The sequence below is a fragment of the Thunnus thynnus genome, chromosome 4 (genome assembly GCF_963924715.1).
Source record: "Thunnus thynnus chromosome 4, fThuThy2.1, whole genome shotgun sequence".
NCBI classification, from domain to species: Eukaryota; Metazoa; Chordata; class Actinopteri; order Scombriformes; family Scombridae; genus Thunnus; species Thunnus thynnus.
The window spans coordinates 19,069,713-19,090,361 of NC_089520.1; the positions used below are offsets into that span (position 1 = coordinate 19,069,713).

At 40.7% G+C, this 20,649-nt stretch overlaps 3 protein-coding genes across 3 annotated transcripts; 1 reads left to right on the forward strand and 2 right to left on the reverse strand.

The window, feature by feature from the left end:
* Nucleotides 1-45: 45 nt before the first annotated feature.
* kbtbd12 (kelch repeat and BTB (POZ) domain containing 12) lies at nt 46-3,843 on the reverse strand. The gene is made up of 6 exons (XM_067587219.1): nt 3,688-3,843; nt 2,173-3,334; nt 1,822-2,092; nt 1,147-1,297; nt 732-929; nt 46-635 (listed from the first exon to the last, which is right to left on the reverse strand). The coding sequence occupies exons 2-6, from the start codon at nt 3,243-3,245 to the stop codon at nt 466-468; spliced, it is 1,863 nt and encodes a 620-aa protein (XP_067443320.1). The 5' UTR covers nt 3,246-3,334; nt 3,688-3,843; the 3' UTR covers nt 46-465.
* An 840-nt stretch (nt 3,844-4,683) lies between these two features.
* slc26a6l1 (solute carrier family 26 member 6, like 1) lies at nt 4,684-11,784 on the forward strand. The gene is made up of 19 exons (XM_067587218.1): nt 4,684-4,978; nt 5,133-5,272; nt 5,539-5,649; nt 5,728-5,903; nt 5,997-6,161; nt 6,676-6,828; nt 7,144-7,226; nt 7,337-7,484; nt 7,582-7,695; nt 8,143-8,220; nt 8,379-8,474; nt 8,577-8,683; nt 8,864-8,933; nt 9,020-9,112; nt 9,254-9,364; nt 9,494-9,922; nt 11,129-11,183; nt 11,274-11,419; nt 11,655-11,784. The coding sequence occupies exons 1-19, from the start codon at nt 4,839-4,841 to the stop codon at nt 11,679-11,681; spliced, it is 2,442 nt and encodes an 813-aa protein (XP_067443319.1). The 5' UTR covers nt 4,684-4,838; the 3' UTR covers nt 11,682-11,784.
* Nucleotides 11,610-17,935, reverse strand: p4htmb (prolyl 4-hydroxylase, transmembrane b). Its single transcript, XM_067587220.1, has 9 exons — nt 17,076-17,935; nt 16,681-16,762; nt 15,757-15,947; nt 15,554-15,650; nt 14,011-14,173; nt 13,667-13,852; nt 13,280-13,370; nt 12,984-13,107; nt 11,610-12,704 (listed from the first exon to the last, which is right to left on the reverse strand). Exons 1-9 carry the CDS (start codon nt 17,409-17,411, stop codon nt 12,487-12,489), a joined length of 1,488 nt encoding a protein of 495 aa, XP_067443321.1. The 5' UTR covers nt 17,412-17,935; the 3' UTR covers nt 11,610-12,486.
* Nucleotides 17,936-20,649: the final 2,714 nt, after the last annotated feature.

Genomic DNA, 20,649 nt, shown 5'->3' on the forward strand with positions numbered 1-20,649 from the left:
ACAGTTGTGTCTGTGTTCAAAAAACAACAATCATACTCCACAACATGGATAAAGTGCATGTTTATTAGCAAAAATAGTGAAATAATTTTATTCATATTTAGGCCAGAAGTCCACAATTATAACCACAATTAATGTCTGTTTCATGTCAATGGAGATCATTTCCTTGTGTTGCTGATAATACTATTTCAGCTATGCATGACACATCTGCAGGATGCAGGAAATGAATCTTTGCAGATGTTACACAAAAAGATAAAAAGCAACAAATTCTGTATTTACAAATTGTATGTTCTCACTCTGACAACATACAAGTCAATTAAGTGCAGACCCTTTTCCATGCAGACCACTAAGACCTTTTCTGCTTGAAAAAAATGAAAGCTTTTGGCCCAGCAATAAGTGCATTAATGATTAATAATTAATTTCCACCTCCAATCCTCAAACAGACTTTGATCTGAGTTGATGTTGGTGTCACAGTTTCACTAAGTCTGCAGGTGGGGACATTAGTCCTCTTGGGTTGAGATTTGCCACTAAGCACACATCATAGTTGTCATGCATCAGAGCGCGCCGTGCCACCACCGTCCACCTGTTCTCCCATGGGTCCAGCTCCAAAATGTCTTTTGTTATATCATCATGACGATCTGAAAGTTGTTAAGAAACAGAAGAGTTTAACACTCAGAGAAACATTTTTCATTCTCATGTTGTATATACCGGTATGGATAAACATCTTCCCCTACCTGCTCCTTTGTAGTATCCACACACATAAATCTTTCCTCCCACCACTCCTGCATTAGAGGCATTGGTGCGAAGTGAAAGCTGGGCACAGGGAAGAGGAGGTCCATCCCTCCAGTAATCTCCATCTGGATTGTAGATCTCCACAGCATCCAGACAGCGGCGTGATTGCCCACGGTCCACACCCTCACAGCCAATGCCGCCTAAAGGTGCAAATTGGGTTTATCATCAAAGATTTTCAAACAAATTCATACAGAATCGGTGCAATTAAATGTATTTAGTAGACACAATATTGTGTCAACATATGCACATCAAGAGAGATTTAAAACAGAAAAACAAACACAAGACAAAGTAAATCTAAACTAATATGCATTGAAATATGTCCTAATATGGACAAGTTAACTGAACAAACAATCTTACCTATCACAAAAATTTCACCATTGAGCACAATAGCACTGCAGCGGTACTTTGAGTACCTCATGGGACCTAGTTCTGTCCACTTATTTGTGTTTGGATCATACTCCAGAAGACGGTTACTAAGACGGTCCGGCTCATCATCCAACCGGTATGACTAGATGGTCAAGAAGGAGAGAGAGGGTATGACAATTCAGAGCAGGTGCAGTCAGAGAAGAGTCGTACACAGATACTCTACGGGTAGATTTCCCAAGAAGCAGAAGTGTATTGAGAAAGTTCAAAGTAAAATGTGTGATGCATGATTAAGTTTCATCTGTACTGTAATAAAATGTTTCTCTCTTTACAGCTTCAAAAAGCTAAAAAGAAGAACTGAGAATTTTATAAGATTTCAGTCATATGTGTGAATTTACTTTTGGACCAGTTCTGATAATAGTCAAGTGTTATTGAAATTGTATCCTATTGGCCTGACGTTAACATATGAGACTTGCAGCTGTACTGTATTTCAGCCAGCAACCAAAAGTGTGAAATAATTTGAACTGAGTGTTTTGGGTGTTTTTGGAGCGCTCGCCTTTCACACAACTCTGATCCACTTATTTCCACACACAGTCTGATAAAGTGACTTTCACAAGTCCCACATGTTTTCAGAGTCCCCTTTTTTCATGCAGTGTGTTTACACATCACCTGTGGGGTTCGACCACCAATCACATAAAGGCGATCTTTCATCCTGACCACGCTGTGATAGGCCAAAGGCATTGGCAGGGGTGCTGCGCTGCGCCACGGTCCTCCCTGCAGAGACCATCGTTCCACACAGTTAGTGATGAGAAGCTGGTTCTTCAGCTTCATCAGCCCACCAATCAGGTACACAGTCTCGCCTAGTGATCCTAGACCATAAGAATCACGGTACTCTGCTGACGTTAGGCGCTCCCAGCTCCCTTGAGCCTCTATTTTGTACCTGGCAATTCCAGACAACAGCAATTAGTGCTATCTGTGCTTGGCAGAGTTATCAAATATATCACTTAATATCCTTCTTACCTGTAGAGCTCAACATTAATGTCTTTCTGCCGGGCCATCCTGCGAGCACTTGCCTCTCCTGCCACTATAATGTTATTTTCTTCAGTTACAACCCCGGCACACACATACCCCAGAGCCTCTCCATAGCGAGGTGAAGTGATGTAGTAAATTCGGCCTGTGGATGGGGCAAAGCAAAAGCTGCGCTCGCCAAAGTTGCCATATCTTGACCTAATCCCACCGCTGTCGTTACCCACACAGAGCAGCATTTCTGTGGTCTCCATCCCATACCGCAACTTTAGTTTGCGTGGTGTAGCTGAGGGATGCATCGCTGTAGCCTGCAAGGCTTCATTCAACATCTCCAGACATTCAGCGTCAGACAGCAGAGCCGTATTCCTCTTCATCGCCTCTTTTAAATAGTCATGGCTTATCAGGGGCAGGCGGACCTTCCTCAGGAGCTCTGGGAGATGAAGAATACGTACCTCCCCATCCATCAGAGTGCTGTGTTTGACCCAGCGAAGGACCACATCCAAGATGGTCTCTTCTCGTGAAACATTGAGGTCATCAGAAGAGAGGAGCTTTCCCAGCTGATGGGCCTCCAGCTCCAGCACCTCCTCATTATTGCAAACTTGAACAAAGTGCTGCCTCAGGAAGCGCTGAGCGTGGTCAGACAATTCCTCTGCACCAAGGTCACGGGCAAAGTAATACACACCAAGGCAGTTGGAAGCATCCATGTTCTCGGTCATGTGCTGCTGGCAGCGAGTGAAGACGTCATCCATCTGCAGGAGAAAAGCTGCGATAGAGATGCCTTGTACATTGGCGTTAGTGAGAGGAAGATCTGAGCAATACATGTAGTTCAGGAGGAGAGCCAAGCTGTCTGCAGGGGTGTCACGCAGGAATATTTCTCTGTTGTTGCACTCACGCAGGCCGCATGTGAACATAACACGAAAGTACGGGCTGAAGGCAGATAGAACAACCCGGTGACAGGGGAAGCTGATGCCCTCAGCAACCAGCACCACATCTGTCAGATGCTCAGACTCCCTCATCTTCTTCAGCTGGTCGAGCAGCACGAGTCCATGTTTGGTTCTAAAATCCATTTTGCTTCAATGTTTTTGGAAGACTAATATTTACAAAGTTACATGGGAGGTTTTAGGCATGGAAAAAAAAACTAGTAAGGAGGCTTTCTCTGAAAAACAAAGAAAAAAAAACTTGTTGAGCTGACATCAATATCCTATTAAAGCCACATTTCAATCAGTGAGTAGTAGTGTTTAGTCAACTTTGAATTTTGCAAAGGCTTCTTAATCTTAGCCGTCTTGACATGAAAATGTAGATAAAACATAAGCAATTTTATTTGAATTTTCATGAATTCATATTTCAGCAGCCACCACTTTAAGGAATCTTCTCTAACTTTCTACTTCACATTAGATATAACAAATACTAGCAAAATCCCACTGGTCTATATAACATGTGCACTCTTACAAGTTAGTGCCATAGCTGTCCATGTCATACATCATTCAGTTCCCTTGTAAAAAGCCTTACCAAGGTCTTCAAATCCTCTTGTCTGCTGATAACTAAAAAGACTAGTAAATATCCATGTTTCTCATCAGACTGCATGTGTTGTTGATGTTGCTGACTATGTCAGTCAGGGGGGTTAGAGAGAGTCTGAGCAATTGCATGAGACAAAGATATCTACCCCCTCCACTGCCATGGCCCCCTGAGTTACTAACCCAAAAATAGACAGTGTTGTGGCAGACAGAAAGTGGGTCAGAGGGGTTTGAGTGGTCAGGAGAGAGTAGGTTTTCCAGCATCGACAGGGGCAAATATTGCCAATTATTTCATCATTTATAATTTGACTCTCCCAAGTTACACTTCACTCTGTTTCGGGTAATTCTCTACCCCAGTGTATTTGCCCCGGTCACGTGCATGCAGCTCAGGAATGACTGAAAGAAAACATTGCTCCTAGCTCGGATTCAGATTTCATGACAGCGCTTTCTTAAAGGCCCAGTATACAGCGTGCCCACATGTTTCAGAAATCAGACCTTGCGTATTAAATTTGATTCTTAAATTCAAAATTCTTCAGACTGTTGCAACAACAAACATAACATTTGTAAACCAAATTTGTTTACACATCTTACTTTTTGACTTGCCAGCATTATGTTGGATGTTAACTGGCCACTGGAGAATTTTCAGGAGAAATCACTTTTATATTTGACACATTTTAAGTATGATGTTCTGACGTAGCCCTCCATAAAGACTTGACCATTGTGGTTTGAACTAATGTGATATTTCATGGTTCATTAGTTTTGCTTTTGCTTTTGAATGGAAAATCTGAAAGGATGGAAATACACCTGTCAAACATCCATTAAAATTCAACAAAGTTAATTTTTTTCCCCTGTCAGACCATAATTACACCATTTGTTTATTCTAGTTGCCTTTGCTGTCGCTGTCATAAAAAGCCTACTAATCATTACTCTTCCCACCACATCCTAACCAAAGTTAACCATTAGGATATATGATGTACTTATGCAGATACAGTTGTTCTTGTGGCAGTAGTACTGCAGCATCGGCTTTTGGTAGACAGTCTCGTCGACAGTTTACAGTAAACAAGGGTCTTTAGAACAAATATACTATATTCATATTAAAAGATCAAAAAGATTAAACTTGTGCAGAGTTTGACAGATTCAGCCCTAATGGACTCTAGACGCAGATTTGGGAAATACAGAGTGGAGAGGGAAGTGCTGGATGAGGAGAGACTGGAAGAGGTAACGCAGAGAAAATCATACACTGACGCTCGACCTTCTTTAACTGAACGACTTAAAAATTCCTTAAGGTAAGGTGAACTTCATGGCTTGATTTTGTGACACTTACTGAACTGTAGATATAGATGTCTGATATGATCATGTCAAAGATTATATACTTTAAAATATCAGCCAATATACAGACATTCACATCTGTCTCTATGTGTCCCCTTAAATCTCTTCCAGATGTACAGTACCAAAACTGAAACGAAGTGTGGTGAGCAGCCTGCCCGTATTATACTGGATGCCCAAATACTCGGTCTGGGACTATGGCATGCCAGACCTCGTCTCTGGCATCAGTGTGGGCATAATGCACCTGCCACAAGGTACAATGATAGTCCATAATAGTTGGATCGATCGCAGAAAAAACATGTTCAGTGGAACTGAAAACATCATGTGTTGAGTACATTTTGTCACTTGTGGGTCAAAAACCTAACATGTAATTTTAAAAACACATACAATACTGTGAATGTCAAATTTATGAACACATATTCTTGTTGTTTCATACTTTTGGAGGATATTCCATTTGTTCACAAGGTTAAAACAGTACAGAGTCATAAACATACAGTACTTCTGCTTCTGCTTTCCACAGGTATGGCATATGCATTGTTGGCTTCTTTGCCTCCTGTATTCGGGCTCTACACATCCCTCTATCCAGCATTGATCTACTTCTTTTTTGGAACATCACGTCATATTTCTATAGGTACGTAGGAAGGGGCATTGTACAATGAGAATTATTGTCTTTGTGATGGCAAATGTTGTGCCAATTTACTGTGTTCAGGTACATTTGCTGTGCTCAGCATCATGGTGGGTAGTGTGACAGAGAGACTTGCTCCAGACAACAATTTCCAGAAAATGGATGACAACAACCTCACTGTAGAGGTGGACTTAAGTGCTCGTGACTCATACAGGGTGCAGGTAGCAGCTGCTACTACTGTCCTAGCAGGACTTATTCAGGTCTGAAAAACAGAACATCCCAAAAATAACAATGACCTATTTTGGTGTTACAGCTGCTAAATCTCATATGTACATAAATATTTGTGTTTACAGGTGGTACTGGGTTTGGTGAAGTTTGGTTTTGTGGGAACATATTTGTCTGAACCTCTGGTTCGGGCTTATACAACAGCGGCTGCAGCCCATGCTGTGGTGGCACAACTGAAATACATCTTTGGGGTGTCACCAAAGCGGTTTAGTGGTCCACTGTCAATGGTGTATGTGAGTACTGTCAAGTTCTTGGTTCTTGGTTATGTTTTTGTAAATACAACAATCCTGATCTGATTGTATTGTAGCGATTCATCACAGTTTGATTAAAGTAAATTGTGAAGAAAAATGAGAAATAGAGAAAAGATGAGTGTCACTTTTCTGGCCACAGAAATACCTCATCAGCACATAACATTTAATGTCACAACGTGCTGTAGCATGCCGTTGAGATTCTCCTAATGTATTTCATGCTGGAAACTTGAAAGGTGTAAACCAAAGGGACATATGGTCAGCACACAGTTTTCCAGGAAGTAAGAGCAATGGACCCTTGATGTAAAAATAAATTATTATTATTATGGTATTTACTGTGAGATACATGTACAAAATGGCTCTGAGTATTAGCTAACAAGGTGTAAAGGGCATTTTAAACTCAAGTATGACCCTTACGTGTGTAAAGCTCATCATGTATGTTTTTTGTGTGTAGTAACAAGCCTTAACCACATGCTGCTTTACCTTTCTTCATTTTCAGACTTTGAAAGATGTTTGTTCCTTGCTGCCAAAGACTCATCTTCCCACGCTGGTTGTCAGCATTGTGTCCATTGTGTTTCTAATCGCAGCCAAAGAGCTCAACTCCTTCCTGAGTCCAAAACTGCCAGTACCCATCCCAGTGGAGCTAATCACAGTCAGTTGACACAAGGACACTCTCTGGCCTCACTTTGTTATCACCTCTGTGCTCTTGTGCTGATGCTGATATTTCAGCAATGAAAAAGCACAGACGGAGTGGAACCAAGGAGCTGAATCAGCGGTAGTGTCAGGGACATTTTGTGCTGTTCACAGCAAAAAGGAGATACTTATGGCTAATAATTTGTTCCATGTTTAACATATGATTGACTAGATTTTTAATGATTGATGTTTAAGAGTTGAAATGTTTGTGAAATTGGTTTCTTTGTGTGTTTGTGTTTATGATCTGTATGTTTTTTTTCTGTGATTGCTGTAGATTGTAGCAGGAACACTGATATCAAACTTTGCCCACTTGAACAGTAACTACACTGTCCCAGTTGTTGGAGAAATTCCTAGTGGGTATGCATCTGGATTTCAGTTGCATTGCTGTCATTATTTTTTGACTCATGTTCCTCACTTGATTGGTTGTGACTTAAAATATTTCCCTCTTGTCCTCTTCTTTTCACCAGGCTAAGTCCTCCTGGGGTACCGGATGTGAGCATTTTTGGAGAAGTTATTAGTGATGCTTTTGCACTGGCCATTGTAGGATATGCCATATCAATTTCACTTGGAAAAACATTTGCACTGAAGCATGGATACAAGGTGGACAGTAATCAGGTGAACTTGCATCAAATATCTCATGAATTCTCCTGATACCCTTTTCACATTCTGTATTTCTTTGCTCATTGTAATGTTTGTTTCCATCCCCCTGCAGGAGCTGGTGGCGCTGGGTCTCAGTAATACAGTGGGAGGCTTCTTCCAGTGCTACGCTGTCTGCTCCTCCATGTCTCGAAGTCTCATTCAAGAGACCACTGGAGGAAAAACACAAGTGAGTGGATGTAAAAAAAAAATCAACATAACAAATAGAAACACTTTGAAAGTCATAACATGTGCAGCATTACTTCACAAGCCAAAGAAATTTAAATGTTGTGCTGCAAATATGCAGTTAATATGACCCAGTTAACTGAGACCTCAACAACAAATATAACAACCTTGTGTATATAAGAACCATGTGGAAATTAAAAAAACTGATGCTACTAGAACATATATCAAAGTTTTGAGCTTCTACAGCAACATACAAAATGTATTTATTATTTATTACCAAATATGCTTAATTATTGGAGAAAAAAACTGTAATAGTCACCACTAAATGGTTGAAATATGTGCTTTCATATAGTCAAGCTGCTCACCTAAGAAAGATATGTAATATAGCAACATGTCTGTTGAACACATATATTAAGTGAAACCATTAACAGCCTTTGTTGTGTTCTTGCAGATGGCAGGAATGGCCTCGGCTGTAATCGTGTTGGTGACAATACTGAAACTTGGACCCTTGTTCCAGGAGCTGCCAAAGGTTCTGTTGCTGCACCACTTGTTTTTGTTGTACACAGATTTGCAAACTTTGTCATGCAAGACTGGATATGTGTAATGTAATAGATTTTTTGATTTGCCTCTTTCACATTTCTGGGTACAAAATTAATCATGTTAAAAACTTGGATGTGCTTGTTTTAGGCAGTCCTTGCAGCAATTGTCTTTGTAAATCTGAAGGGTATGTTCAAGCAGTACGCTGACATTGTTACACTGTGGAAGAGCAGCAAAATTGATCTGGTGAGTAAAATATCCTTAAAAGAAACAACTGTGTCAACCGTGATTTTGAATCTTCTTATTGCCTCACTGGTGAATACAACAATGTCATACTGTGTCCTCTAGGTGGTGTGGTTGGTCACTTGGGTGTCAACCCTGCTCTTCAATCTGGATATGGGTCTGGCAGCATCTATTAGTTTTGCTCTGCTTACCGTCATCTTCAGAACTCAGCTGTAAGACTTCTCTGCAAATTAGCATAGTATACTTCTCACTACTATATCAAAGTCATACTGCTTGTAAGAGGCAACATTAATAAGTGCTGTTGTGCTGCAAGATCTCTATGATAAGAAAAATTCTCTGTGCAACTAAATTGCAGCTGTGATGACATTTTGTGTTTATTTTCCCATTCTTAGGCCAACATACTCTGTTCTGGGAAACATTCCAGGTACAGAACTGTATGTGGATATGGAGACCCACAGAGAGGTATTACTGAAAGATGGGAAACCATAAATAAAAGCTTTTGTACACTGACTGCAAAAAAAAGCTAATGATGTGTATCTATTTGGCAGGCGAGAGAGATTCCAGGTGTTACTATATTCCGCTCCTCTGCTACAGTATATTTTGCTAATGCTGATCTCTATCTTGAGGCCCTGAAAGAGAAGGTTTGCTCTCTCTCACTTTTGAAGTCTACTGTAACAATCTTGCCCTCTCCTTTTTATGAAAGCAACAATTTCTTGTTTTTGTTCCTTTTGATATATTCTTATAAGATGGTTAAGTTTTGTTTTTCTTCCTTGTGTTTTCAGAGTGGGCTTGACATCAGTAAAATGATTATTTATAAGAGGAGGCAAGAGGCCAAGCAGAAACGTAGAGAGAAGAGGGCAGAGAGACGGGCGAAAAGGCAAGCCAAGAGAAAGGTAATATGTATAAGATAACAGCAGCAACATAGATTGTTATTGTCCATTTTTATAAAACATTTAAAGTGTCCAATGGCCAAATTACCAAACAAGTCAACAAAGTGATTCATTTTACTGACCACTCCTCAGCGGCAGGCTCAGAGGGCAGCTGAACAGCTGCCTGGAGTGCCGGGGTTCTCTGTGGAGGATGAGGCTGGTCACTGGAGGGACACATGCATGGACGGGAATGTTACAGATAAGGAGGAGCAGGGCTGGACTGAGAGGGAGAACGGGACAGTGTTTGTCATACCAACCACACCCCGAACACCAGACGGACACAGCAGATGGGAATACCTGAAAGGAGGAGATCCGGACAACACCAGTATAGGTTGGATGTCTGAGCTGCAGGACGGAGACACCACCACTCTGGGCTCCAGCAGTGAGGACACTCTAAGTCACGACCTGGAGCGCCTCTCTCTCGGGTCCCTGGGCAAGTGGACCTGGGACATTCACTCCATCATTCTTGACCTCTCCACGGCTAACTTCATCGACACAGTTGCTATCAAGACTATGAAAAATGTAAGTACTAAAGGGACAAACATCCTGTAAACAAAGGGTAAAAAATGACTGCAAACAGCCCCAACATTTCCCCTTGTTTTAACCATTCAAGTCCTTATGTAATTTTTTTCAAAGTTCTTTTTTATTGATTTTAAAACTTTTAGAAACAGATCAACCCTCCCACCCCATACCACATGCAATATGACACCACCTATATTCCCACTCCCCACCTCTTCCTCCCATGGTGTTAGTGTTACTGTTACCTTACTTCACACAAGTCTAGATACAAATACCAAAAATCGACATCCAGTATATGGCACCTGACATAGAATATGTTCAAATATGCAAAACAAGATGAGACAAGGTAAAACAGGAAAACACAACAGTACTCAAACTGGCTCTATTCAGCTCTGTGCCAAGGACCAAGACCAATATAGAAGACCAATACAGAAAAAGTAAAAGTGTAAAAAGACAAAAAAATGTTTTAAAAACAGATAAAAAGAAACATGGGGAAAAAAATTTAAATACTAAAATAAATAAAAGATTATTCCAGTACCTGTGTCAAGGTTTTATATGTAAGAATGTTAAGGAGGAGCTCTAAACTTTTAAGAATTTCTGCAGATTTTTTGGGTTTATGGGCCCTATTGTCCTGAGGAAGGGTACAGATGCAAAAAAGGAGACTTGTGCCTGAGCATAGTAGCATAAAGATTGCATTTGCCTTTGTGCTGGCTTTGCATTGGCAGGAAAGTAGGGCCTAACATCCATAATCCAGTGAGTAATTGTGGATGGAGCAGCTTCCTTCCATCTCAAAACAAAACTATAAGGCGGCATGCCAAAACAGTAGTTAAGGCAATTATCTTTTGACCCCCTGAAGATAGTTGTGTCTCTTCTGGAACATTTCCAAAAATGGGCAGAAGAGGTTAAGATTAGTGCTGTGGAAAAGGCAAATGTAAGTGTAACTTGAGAAGCACAAGCAGCATTACGGTCTTGCCTTTGAAGTTTAAGGGGGGTCTTAAGAGTTATGGTTTTCATAAACGGCAAATTTATCAGTGTTAATGAGCACTGATTTTGATTGAATTTATTCTTGATAAGAGTCAATGCCCCTGGGATGGGAGTTTATTAACTGATGGCAGTTACTTTTAAACACTGACAGTGCAATTTTACACTCATACACTTAAATTAATACTGATGAACAGGAGTCGTATTCAACATTTATTATATTGGCAGATTTTCCGGGACTTCAGTGAGATTGATGTAGACATCTACATGACTGGCTGTCAGGGTAAGTGCATACCTTCTTAAATCCTGCACAGATACTGTTGGTTTTTATCTCGGTGGTACTGAATCTCTGCCTGTAAACTGTTCTCTCCAGCTTCTGTGGTCGAGCAGCTGGAGCTTGGTGACTTCTTCTCCGAGTCAATAACAAAGAGACATCTTTTTGCCTCCGTCCATGATGCTGTACTCTACTGTCTGGACCATCGTGGAGCGTCATCGATCCCCAGATACGAGCCATCGATAGTGCGTATGATGTTCAGGTGACACTTTATTTGGACAGTCCAATGCTGATATTTGACTGTGAGCTAACTTAAGGGAGGCTGTTTGCTGTAAGTGCACTTTACAGTGACACATTTTATTTATCAGTTGATTATCAGCTTTGAACAATCCAACCAGTGTGACTGATAAACATATTGTGTGACGCATTACAACATTTGATCATGTTAATTTAACTACTTTTTTAAAACTGCTTTTTCAGGACATGGAGGGGAGCACAAAACTTTAGCGACTTCAGCCAAACAGGACATCCAGCCATCAGCACAGAGGATTCCAACATCTAAATTTATAAATGAATCATGTTAATAATAGATACTCACACAGAGTAAGGTTTAAAACAAATAAGTACATATAAATTAATGATCACATGACTAAATGTTTTAGTGTATCTTTCATTTTAGTGTTGAGTTTTATTAATATTTATACATTTTGTCTTTAAGGTATGTAAAAGGAAGACTAATGCTGAATTGTAACATGACACACAAGCTTAATTTAACTATTAAATGTTGGAATACAGTGAATTTTAAAGAAAAAAAAACATAAATTAATAAAATCTGAATAATACATTGTGTATTTGAATCAAGAAAATAATAAGGAACAAAGACAAGGCAACATGCATCACACTGCGAGTGTGTGAGCCTTTTTTGGTCATGGCAGCAATAACAACGTAGGACACTGAAATGTTTACAGTTGGCATTTCAATCAAGTGCAATTTTTTGCTCATAAGCAACTGCAAAACTTGTGTGGCTAATGCATGCAAAGGGAAGTTTTTGTATCTCAACTCTTAGATGAGTTTCTAGTGCAACATTCCTAAAATGGGAAATAAAAGTGGATTAAAAAAATAACAGGAGAACAATATCCAAGCAATATTTGACAAAAGCGTCTCTTTACAGTTGCATAAACCCACTGTGACCTCATTCCCTGAATAAATCTTGTCTCTACATACCGGCCACAGAGGGTGATACCAAAAAAGTTGTGCACAGGACTGAGGAAGGCTAGGTAGATTTTTTTCTTTTTAAATTTTGGTTTATGAGCTACAAGTCTTGATGGACATCAGAACTCTGTGTATCAGGGTTCAGAGTCACACCTTCATCGTCCTCATCCTCTGACTGCTGTGACACCAGCTGCTGGTAGCGAGCTTGTCGCTGGTAATCTGGATCAATGTTGATCCATTTATTGGCAACCCACTTTGTGCCATGGGTGACCACACAGCCTCCATGTAGGGCATACTCATCCTGCTCTCCAACCCAACCTATGGAGAAAAAAAAAACTTGTTTAACTTTGGTTTATATTATTCCTGTATTTTAAAGGGTGTACACTGATATTTTGGCTACCACACTTTAATTTAAACACACATTGACCACTTAAACTGGTTGATAAAGATGAATTACTTGAACAGTTTTGTTCTCTCAGCTGACTTTACAATGGAGCCCATTTGGTTTAGTTTACTTTAGATTAGCCAAGATCCTCTGTGATGCTACTAACAATTTCCTTTTTTGCTAATGTGTGCAATGTGCGCTAGTAATGGTACCTCTTCCATCGGAAAGATAGTTGTACCAGAAAACAGCTGTCCCTTTGGCAGGCTTCACCCTTAGGTTACTCTTGTCACAATTCCTCCTGGTGTCCAAAAGGTCGACATCATTCTGTATGAGAGACTAAAAATACACAATCAAACTCAGCGACGCACTCACTGTAACTTCAGCCCCAAGCACTCACTGACAAACAAGTGAGTTAACACAGATATGAAAGACATGCACAGTATGTACACAATACTTTTTGCAGGGCTGTGTGCGTTTCACATTTCCAGACCCACACACAATTACGCACCACTTCATCATAGGTCCTGTTGTCTGCCACAGGGAATGCGGTCTCCCCGCCCCCCTCAACAGAGTTCAGGTAGAAGAGAACAGTGATGTACCTAAGTGTGCAACACAGATTAAAATTGACACACACATGTATGGTGCAAACATACCCTACACAAAAACACACACACATACAGACACTTTGCAAACAAGTGGCAAGCACACAAATCTTTTCCGAACTGACAATGTAGAGTCACACAAACTAACATGCCAGTTGTCACAATGGAATGTCAAAGCACAGTTTAGTAATCACACCGGACAGATGACTTCAGATCTGTACACACACAGACTTCTTGTCAAGAAAAGCCACTTGATTTAACTCAATCAACACTGCAGACGTCGGTGACCTCACCTGCAAGACGTCTCGAAAGGAGTGGAGGTGTTGGCAGCAAGACGTGTGTGTGTGCAGGCGGTTTCGGGATAGACAGGGCCGCTGTCATGGTGGGCGTGGTAGTGCCCTCCCTCTTCATAGCGAACCACCTGGAGCGGCTCACTGAGCTCCACTAATGAGGATGGGAGCCGGGTGAGGCGAGTCACCCTTTGTTAGAGAAAAGTAAAGGAAAGAAGTTGGAAAGTCTGAAACAAATATTTCTAAACACTTTTGAAATTATCCGTTCTATTTGTGAGTCTTGCACATTGTAATATTTTATTGCAAGAGAGGGATGCACGACAGAAATTATAACATGTCTTCCTCACCTCGCCTTGATGTCTTGGAGGACTTGGTGAGCTCCTTTGCCCTGGTACAGCCAGGTGTGTCTGCTGTTCCTCACCAGCTGACTCCTTTTCACTCCTCGCTGCAGCAAGAAGCGCTGGAAGGCATCATTGCTCAGAAGCCTGAACTCCTCTAAACTCAGCAAACCTGTCCAACATATGAGAGTGTACACACTTTCTGATGCTGAAGCTTTAAATGATCATCATAGCATGCGTTACTGGCCCTATTCATACCTTTTATAATAATTATTATATATCCTGAAGTGTCACATTTAAACATGCTCTCCAGGAGATATGGATTTGAATTTTTCAGTATTACTCGTACGAAATTAGGTTTCTACTACTGCTCTTTCATAATCTGTATATAAGCTGTATATTTGTGTTTAAATGTGACTTGCAGCTCTTTTTAGACAGATTATTGATGCATTTTCAACACCTCATGTTCAAATTGAAGCTAATATGAGTTCGATGTGCATTTCATATCCTGTGAATATCGCCTCATATTCATATCCATGAACTGTGTGCATATACAGCGCAGTGTATCAAATCACTTAGGTGCATCCCAATGACACTTTAGACTACAAAAGCACCACAGCATCAACATAAAAATTAAATGCATCATTTTAGATCATATTAATACTGAATGATTCCTCTAATGTGTGCTATTTAAACAATGTGTTTAAATCAGTGTATGCTGTTTTTATTGTACTTAAAGTTATAATCTCTAAGATTTTTTTATTTAAATAAATGTCTGTTAAGTCACTATCTATCGCCGAATGACATAACACACTGATGAGTGAGCCTATGGCTCGCTGATGAAAGCTCTTGCATTTGCAGTATTATGATTATTACGAACCAGTCGGTGGTGACTTTCCCACCATGCATTCAAATCACAAGCAGCGCAGTTAGTGATGCATTTTCCATCACCCAGTGATTGATCTGCCAGAGAGGGTAGGCGGACCTAACGCAATAGACTCACTCCTCAATTCACTTTTGACAGCGTGACATCATACGGTGACACTGTTTGGATCTCTGGCAGTGAGGTCGAGTGAGGTCTGAAAACACCTGCAATTACCACTTAATGCCATGTGGTGTCGCCAAAGAGAACAAAACAGAGATCTTCCAGATTGCCACTTTAAAAACAAAAATATGTATTTCTACAAAAGTGATTCATCCTTCAAGAGTGATTGTTTCATTGTTCCCACCCATCATTTAGCCAAAACCCACCACTCCTCTCCCTACTGTGTTGTACACTGGCACTGCAAAACTGATTTGTAGCCTATAACATTTGTTAAATGCACAAAAGTGTTCAAAATTATCTCTCACAGATAAGATTTATGATCCTTAAGTAATTGTGATGAGTGTGAATATAATACATACTTTTTTACATGCAAATATGAACTAGAACTACTGATCTGCAACCCAAATGTTTTCAAAACAGTGGCAAATATGTACATTTATGTGACATTGAAGATTGGTAATGAGTGCAAAGTGAATAGTCTTAGTTAAAACCAAGTTAACTTCTTACCGTTACCATCTTTGTCAGCTTTGAGTCCAGCATAGATTTCTCTCAGATTCTCCGGGGTGAGCCAGATGCCGTCTCTCACTCGAGAATGAGTCAGTATCTGTTGGAGGCACAGTGGTAAAGACAGGATGAGATAACCGACTCTGAACCAAGAAACTATGTGACATGTGACACAATGTGCTCGCAATCCACAAACTGACATACACCTCATGGAGCTGCAACTGTCCGTCCTGGTTGATGTCAAGAAGGTTGAAGATCTCGTCTGGGCTGAGGTTGAGTTCCTTGGCCAGCTCTTCCTGGCCATCTTGTACCATTAGCTGGCTCTCCATTAGACCCTTCAGCTGCGCCAGCTGCATCACGACACGGCACTCATCCTCTGACAAAAACCCAGGAATCTCTGCAGAAATACACAGAGACAGACAGACATACTGTAGAGCTGCAGCATGTCTCTCATTTTCTGATCTTCCACGCTGCCATATTGTATTGTACAACTAATATTCCATTTTAAAAATGGCTCTAGTTTTGTGCAGACTATAGATTAATCATTAATTATTTTGCAGACCCACTGATGCACAGATGGACCATTGATTTAGTTCATCTACCTGCTGCCTGCAATACTGGATTTGTTGCCCATTCAAAACACTCATGAAGACAACAAAACAAGTGAATTAATAGTGATTACAGCATTTAAGAGGCAGCTGACATAATCACAAATTCAATACATTCTCCACGTAAAAAATGCTTTTTAATTTTTTTCCATCAGGACACCTGATCCAGGTAAGTTCTGCATATGTTCACGCATTGCTAGTTCTGTTCTGTGCTCTTAAGCCAGAGAGCTTTAAGCCCTTAATTGGATCACATGCACAGAGCTGAGGCTACTTCAGGATTTATTTGGGGTGAAGTGGCTTATTCCATGCAGCCATGATTGATCTTGGCATATAATATACATTACATAGATTAATTTATATAAAGATGAAAATATAACAAAGAGGGAAAGTGTGTTGTGTTTAACATACATAACATAACCTCATAGTTGCTTTCACCACAACAAGAAACATGTTTGGCCACTAGAGGCTTAATGTGTGTGTGCTGTAGATTTGTTTTTATCATAAAAGTACTTCGGCTCTTACCAAACAGCAGAGGTTTCAGACTCAGAGTTCGCATTTCATGCACTTTATCTGGCACTAATGACACCTTCTGGACATGTCCTACCTGTAAGATAAGTGGGAGAGGTGATTAATAGGTGGTCCATGTGTGTGTATGTGTGTGTGGTCTGTCATAGGCTACTTTTGGGGACAAATTCAGACTGAGGACCAGTTATTTGGGTACGACTTTCCCAACTGGGGACAAAAGTTGTGTCCCTAAATGGGAAAAAGCTGATTTTTGGGTCAGTGGTTAAGATTAGGGTTAAGGGAAGTCTCCAAAGTGACCATAATCTGATGTATATGTGTGTGTGTGTGTATAAAAGACAGAGAGAGAGAGAGTGAATGTAACAGTGGCATGGAAGCATCACCACATCACTCACCCTTATACCCTCGATGCGTGTGAGGGAAACATCACGCAGGAACTCGGCTTTTGATGGCGGACGTCGAGCCTCGGGGCGCTGCTGACCGCTGCTCGGAGCATCACGACTCCGTGTGCCATCTTCCTGCCCGCTACTGTAGTGCACGTAAAACAACAGCCCTATGACATTGATAATGTAGACGTGAAAAAACACCATCACTACCACAAAGTACGAGCGGGAGCAAACGCTGCTCTTATGGCAGGAGAGGCGCTCGCACGGCGGCCGGAGCGGCAAGGTCGCGCTCCTAGACGCGGTCGTCGTGTCCTCGGTGTCTGTGCTTTCCTGGTTGTCACTCATTTCCCTGAGATTCAAATATGAGTTGATACTTCATCAGCTGTCCATCTGACAAATCAAACGACGAGATGAAGGTTTGCTAGATACACAGATGAGCTGACAGATGTCCAGTTCAATTAAAAGATAAAACCCTCAAGGAGCGCTTTGGGCCAGTTGCTCCGCTGCAGCATTGAAGTCGTTTTGCAATGAAAAACCATCCACGGAGGGTTCATGGTGAAACTGTGGTCGTTTAAGCCGAGAAGTCAAACTACCGATAGGCACTGTTATCTTTTCAACCACAGACAGCAGCGCTGCAGTCTTGGACAGGCTTGTTTACACTGCAGCAGTCAGCAGCGGCAGCGAGGCGCAGTGCGCATCCAAACCACGGCTGAGCTCATCTGAAAAACCTGCTCAATACATCTGAGCCAGCATCGACTGAGCGCATACATCCTTCAAAATGAGAGATACATTTGTGACCAGAACAAAACAACACGGTCTATGGGATATAATTTGTACACGCCATCGCCCGAAACAGCAACAGCCTGTCTACCTACCGCACAATGCTGTCCTCTGCTGGCCTAAACTGTCTCTCTCCCCCACCAAACACCAAAATCAATGAATTAAAAGTCCAATAAGTATGTTCCAGCACTTTATGAAATGCTTTGGTCTCTATGAACTTGGCTCCTATTTATTTAGGTCTTCAAAACAGATCACCCAGGTCATCTCAGTTCTCACTGGATATGTTACCAAACGGGTAAACCGTGGGGTAAACAGGTCATTGATGTATAAAGAGAACAGAAACAGGTCCCAACCAAGTTAATTAGTTAGTAGTTCCGGGTCTGAAAAGTAAAGCCAATGCGGAAGTGCCTTAAACCTAAATTCTTTCTAATGGCCAGTAGGGGGCGACTCCACTGGTTGCAAAAAGAAGTCCGATTGTATGGAAGTCTATGAGAAAATGACCCTACTTCTCACTTGATTTACTACCTCAGTAAACTGTTTCCTAATGAGTTAATGGTCTCAGTCGCTAGTTTCAAGTCTTCTTCAATACAGTGTGATGTTCATTTAGTAAATTATGGGCCCATTTTAAGTAAAATAGACAATAAAGCAGGGTGTGCTTCAGGGCGTGGCTACCTCGTGATTGACAAGTTGCTACCACGGCGACAACGCTGATTACGTAACATCACCATGGCGTAACCCGAGATTCACAGAATGAAGGTGTAGGTGCTGCTACTTAACAGTGTGTTTTCAGTTCATGAAAGTTAATTGTAACATTTTGGTCTCCTAAAAAGTCTTGTTTATTGTTTGGTTGTACTAAAAGACCCTCAAAGGAGTTGGCTGTTCAGTTTTTCCAGTAAGTACAGTTTTAGGCCTGTTTTTCCGCTAGCGAAAATTAGCATTAGCATTATCACAGTAAACCATGGACTGTAAATGCACCGTGCTAACCAAGCTAGCAGCTAGCGCTATGGTCAGCTCCACCCTCTTGTACAATTATGGTCACTTCTGACTCATGGATGTATTATTAGCTCTCATAATACATCCATATTCTGGCTCCAAAAATCAAAGATGGCGACGGTCAAATCGCTAAACTCAAGGCTTCAAAACAGCAGTCCACAAACCAGTGGGAGATGTCACGGTGACCACGTCCATATTTTTTTCTGCAGTCTATGGTCCCAGCAGTAAGTGAGCTTAGAAAGTCTGATTTCAGATATGCTGCTCCATCTCCATGGAATAAAACAAAAGGTCATGAAGGTTAATAGTTCCCTGTACCTTAGTGAGGGTACAGGGAACATAACCAAAACAAACTGAAAGGAACATAGACTCCAGAATTAAATATTTGCATACAATCTAATCATAAATGCAAACAAGATGTATCAACATCTATGCTCAGGGGTTTAACAATATCAAAATAACAAATCAAAACAAAACATAAACCTGTCTTTTATACTCTACAACCCTTGGTTACAGAGAAGAAAACAAATAAGAAATGATGAGATCTCATTAAGGGCATCATTAATCTTAGTTGCACAGTGATGCTCTTTTTAAACTCCAATTTTAGGTCAAAATCCTAAATATACAGTCAAAGCGACCAAGGAATTTCTATGGCAGAATAACAATTAAGCAGTTCAGTCTCCCGACCTCATTCCAACTGAGCAGGTGTTTCACCTCTAAGAACCAGACTAAGGCCAAAAGGTGATGGGAGACCAGTGTGCAGGATTTAATGGCATCTAGCAGTGAGGTTCCACATGTAGATATAAGCCTCATTCTAAGGTAATGAAAATTTAACAATTCTTATTTTCAGGTGATTATACACTAATTAAAACATACTTATGAATATTATATTTCCATTTCTGCCAAGTCCGTTCTGTTAGATGCCACTAAATTCTACACACCATGAGAAACAGGCTGAAAAAGGCCATTGAAGCCTTTTTTTGTTCCAGTTGAAGAGAGTCTTTGAACCATCTGGATGTGTTTGATTCTTTTCTTTATGTTCTGTCTTATTGCATTGATACATTTTTTCTCAAAGCAATAACTAATAAAATAAATAAACTCACACTTGAATTTCTGGGTCATACAGTAGTTGTACCCTGATAGGTTATGTAATGTTAGTCTGTATAACATGGTGCCATGTAGTATAAGTTAGCTTCACTCACTCATTCTACTGTGACAGTAGCTACACCTAATAAATCAGTAAGTGTTAAATATTCATGACAGTTGCAATGTCCTGTTTTTGCACTGTTTTTAAGAGTTGTTGATTCAGCTCTGTGGTAATTTTGGATGCTGTAGTTTGCGACGCTGTTGAATTATCTTGTGTTGAGAGGTGTCTCTAAATATTAAGTCCACCCTTACTGATTTAAATGAGGTGGACAAAATATCAGAAACATCTCAACATTCAACATAACTTAGGGGTTTTGCTCACCTCTGCAGAGTAGGAATTAATATGGAGGGACTCTGCAGTAATATCCAAGTCAGTCAGATTCAGATTTATACATTTGAAACTCCTTCACAGAGCTTGTATCACTCCCTCCAGACTTTAAAATATAGACCCATGCACCTCTGACCTCTGCTGGCCAGGTTGTGGACAAGTTGGTACTTTGATTCATATGCTGTGGCACTGATCTTCAGTCTAGTCTTTTTGGACAGAAGTGTTATTTCAATTTCAGTAATAATAAATATAAATCTCTCTTCTTGCCCTGTTTGCCTGCTGCCATATTGAGGAGCATACTTCATGATCCATAGTGTAAGCCCTTCAAGGCCTGAAAGA

Coding starts and splice junctions, on each gene's coding strand:
- kbtbd12 (XM_067587219.1), bottom strand. CDS start 3,245: ATGGATTTTAGAACCAAACATGGACTCGTGCTGCTCGACCAGCTGAAG. Junction 2,093..2,172: donor ATTAATGTTGAGCTCTACAG/GTAAGAAGGATA, acceptor TGGAATTGCCAG/GTACAAAATAGAGGCTCAAG. Junction 930..1,146: donor TGGTGAAATTTTTGTGATAG/GTAAGATTGTTT, acceptor TTGCACCTTTAG/GCGGCATTGGCTGTGAGGGT.
- slc26a6l1 (XM_067587218.1), top strand. CDS start 4,839: ATGGACTCTAGACGCAGATTTGGGAAATACAGAGTGGAGAGGGAAGTG. Junction 5,650..5,727: donor ATCACGTCATATTTCTATAG/GTACGTAGGAAG, acceptor TACTGTGTTCAG/GTACATTTGCTGTGCTCAGC. Junction 11,420..11,654: donor CCAGATACGAGCCATCGATA/GTGCGTATGATG, acceptor CTGCTTTTTCAG/GACATGGAGGGGAGCACAAA.
- p4htmb (XM_067587220.1), bottom strand. CDS start 17,411: ATGAGTGACAACCAGGAAAGCACAGACACCGAGGACACGACGACCGCG. Junction 14,174..15,553: donor AGCTGACAAAGATGGTAACG/GTAAGAAGTTAA, acceptor TATGTTGGACAG/GTTTGCTGAGTTTAGAGGAG. Junction 13,108..13,279: donor ACAGGACCTATGATGAAGTG/GTGCGTAATTGT, acceptor GTGTATTTTTAG/TCTCTCATACAGAATGATGT.